At 42.2% G+C, this 3,462-nt stretch overlaps 1 protein-coding gene across 1 annotated transcript in view; it reads right to left on the bottom strand.

Annotated features, from left to right (window-relative positions):
* bdkrb2 (bradykinin receptor B2) overlaps positions 1-708 on the bottom strand; it is a gene marked incomplete at both ends in the record, with an annotated part of 13,678 nt that extends 12,970 nt beyond the window's left edge. Inside the window, one exon of the mRNA XM_084451065.1 lies at positions 1-708. This exon is cut by the window's left edge and continues 317 nt beyond it. Within this exon, the coding sequence (XP_084307191.1) occupies positions 1-708 (708 nt within the window).
* Positions 709-3,462: the final 2,754 nt, after the last annotated feature.

Consider the following 3,462-nt stretch of genomic DNA (forward strand, 5'->3'; position numbering starts at 1 on the left):
CTTCCCCTCCATGTTCTGGGCCTTAAACCTTCTCATGGACTGGTCTTTCAGAGCCTGGATGATCCGCCCGGTGCAGTAGGAGATGATGGACACGGGTATTACAAACCCCACGATGATGAGCATTATATCAAAGGCCATGTCCACCGAATGGTTGGGGTAGTCTAAGACACAGGCCGTCACCTGGAGATCGGGAATGTACTTAATGGTCCTGAAGATCAGCGTGGGGGTTCCCAGGAGCAGGCTGAAGAGCCAGACCAGCAGGCAGCCCAGCTTGGCGTAGAAGGGCCGGCGCATCCTCCCGTACGACATGGCATAGACCAGCGCCACGTAGCGGTCAATGCTCACCAGAACCAGGCAGTAGATACTGCAGTGAGTGTTTATCTTGATGCCTAGGTTTACCAGGCGGCAGAGCAGGGGTCCGAAGGGCCAGTTGAAGTCGTTGGCCACGTTTATGGCCCAGAAGGGCAGACAGGAGACGAGGAGTAGGTCCGCAGCCGCCAAGTTGCTCAGGTAGATCTCCGCCACCGTGCACGGCCTGTTATGTAGACAGAACACCAACAGGACAAAGAGGTTCCCCAGAATACCCAGAACGCTGATGGTCATGATGTAGGCAGGCTGCATGGTGTAGAGCCACTCCCAGCCATCAGTGGTGTTGCAGTCAATGTCGGTGTGGTTGCCACCAGGGAAGTCTGTGGTGTTGAAGTCCATTACTGCAAAGCTGTGGAGACACATTTTGTGAATGTTACATTTGTTGGTTTAGATGGAGGGACACACACTTTATAAACATTATCACCTACACACTAGCTAGACATGAGTTCATGTGGTGGCAGATTGGTTTGGCCAGCTAGGCCTCTCTTCTCCAGGTTACTTGGTGATGCTGATAGTGAGCCATTGGCTACCACAATTAATGGCACATGAAAATCTGCCAACAGGACCACGCCAGCCGGCAGAAGTACAGTAACATGCAGCACATGAATTACATCAGCAGCTTACCACACTGGATGGAAGTCACATTAACAGGCTAACATGTTATCATACTACAATGGAATGAGTCTCCGTATGTCTGTATTTCCATTTGGCACTGTATGAAGTTGAAGGTAGGTGCATTGCTCAGGAGTCAATAGCTCAGTGTCAAGTGTGAAGTTGTTGGTATGGACACTGCACTAGTAGCTTTATTTTGGCACTTCCTTTTTGTAGGTTATATTTTATGCTTGTATTTTGTGTACTTACTATGAATTAGTCCCTGAGTGAGCCTTTTTGTTTTCCTTACTGCTGTAACTCAATTTCCGGTAACACTTCATTTTAAGGGGATGGAAGTTTCCTTGTAAGTACTGAAAGTGATAATTATCAAGTAACATATTTGTAATTTCTTTGAAATTACCCTCAAATTACTCTAGCATTTAATTTACCTCAAAATGTATAAAAAATTACTGCAACATTATTGAATAATTTATATTCCGCTATTTCCTAACGTAGTGATGTCGTAAAACGAGTGTCATGTAGTAAAAAAGTGGGTGTGTCGTGTAGTCTGCGAGGTCACCTGTGAGGGCCTGGACACCGGCTGTGAGTTTGCAGATAGACCTACTAGACCAGTCTTGTTAGCAGCAATTACATTACAGCTAGTGTAGCTACCGTGTTCAACAAATTGTTAGCTAGCAGCATTTGGCATCACCTTTAACATGTACCGTATTCAACGATTCACCGTGCTCTCCAATTGCTGACAGGATCTCATCACTTTTATTTTCGTCTTCACTTTCCAGTTATCTAGATAGCTTGGACTGAGAATGCGGTCTCTGCCTCTGGTAACATTCCCTAGCCCTACATGCCTGCATAAACACAAATTAGTCTTTAGCATATAGCTAATAGCTCGTCCTCTATTATTGAAGGTTTGCTGACTTGACTCAACATTGCCAAGGCAAACAAGCCCCATTGCACTGGAGAGCAGCTGATGAAACCGTGCATGAGGATGTGTCTCTCTTTCTCCTAGGTGAGGAGGCAGCCAAAAAAGTCTGCCTCTGAAAGGACACAGTTTCAAAGAGAATTAAGGAGATGGCAGTGGACGTGTAGAAAATATATTGCAGGGGGAAAAAGGCTACTACTGTAATTGTACTTGTACTATTGTGAATCTGTTTTTCTACTCTGGTATACTTGAAAAACAAATGCAGGAACAAAATAAATGCTGAGCGTGACCTCAGGGTTGCACTTTCAAAAACTGAGCCAAGAATAGATGTGCTGTCTAAAACATACAGGAAGCTCTCACTCTAGCTCCTAGCTCAGTATAGCTTTCTGGTACAGTAGATAATAATGAAATATTGTACACCTGTCAGGTCTTTGCAATGGGGAGAGGGTTGAGGGTGGGCAATGGGAGGGAGACGGTGTGTACACTTATACTTTGTACCTGAACTTTGTATTTGCTCACTGTTTTTTTTTTATGGAAATGTTGCACTGAATATGGATTTATAATAAATTAAATACATGTATTTATATATTCCAATGCATGGTTCTTTGTGTCAGTCAGTCTTTTGTCAGTCTTTATTGATAGGTTACAAATGTACTGGCCTGCAGAAACTACAGTAGTTAGAATACGCTGCAACAACTCACTTCAATTTAAGGGGCTGCTCAGCTAAAATTAGACAGAAATAAGTTAAACTGTCATGATCAACAGAGGCTAGCTATTTATTACATGCTTATTGGGAAATAGCATAATATAATTATTAAGTAATGTTGGGAAAATGTTAATTACATTTTGAGCTAAATATTGGAGTAATTTGGGGGTAATTTAAAAGAAATTCAAAATTACCAGTCTCTTAAAAGGAAGTGTTATCCAATTTCCCGTTAAGGATCATTACTCGCATTACTGTATGTGAATAATTTTGTGGAGGTATGGGACAATGGCTACAAAAGCACCTTACAATCATTATGCATACGGAAAAAGAGCAACAACAATAGTAAACAATGCTGGTATTGTGAAAATGCTGTTTATAAAGTTTTATGCTTTAAAGTTCATGGATTTGGTGAAACCGCACAAATAATGTACAAAGTAAGAAATAACTTAACTATAAATAACCGCATACAATAACGCAAATAACACATCCTGATGATGTTAGCTCTTGTTGGTTACTCGCAAATCAGTCTAGATACTCTTGATAGAGTAAAATTTGAGCCCGACCGGAAAACGATCTCGCCAATCAGTGTTGGTTCTGAGGAATTTGAAATACAAACAGCTACGCTAGGTGGGTATATGACAGCAAGGAGTGGTTTGAAGTTAACGCGTGATAGACTTTCTATAGATAGATTTTATAGATAGATTTTCAGATGATTCATCCATTCACCTTGAAGGTGCCTACCCTTTTCCAAACAATTTCCAACGGAGAGTTCCCAGATGGTTTGCTTGCATCTGGCGCGTCAGGTTTAAAACTTAGTACTGTCTGCAACAACTTTGTGGAATAGTACACCCAATGC

Source organism: Borostomias antarcticus, assembly GCF_949987555.1.
Source record: "Borostomias antarcticus genome assembly, chromosome: 16".
Taxonomy (NCBI): Eukaryota; Metazoa; Chordata; class Actinopteri; order Stomiiformes; family Stomiidae; genus Borostomias; species Borostomias antarcticus.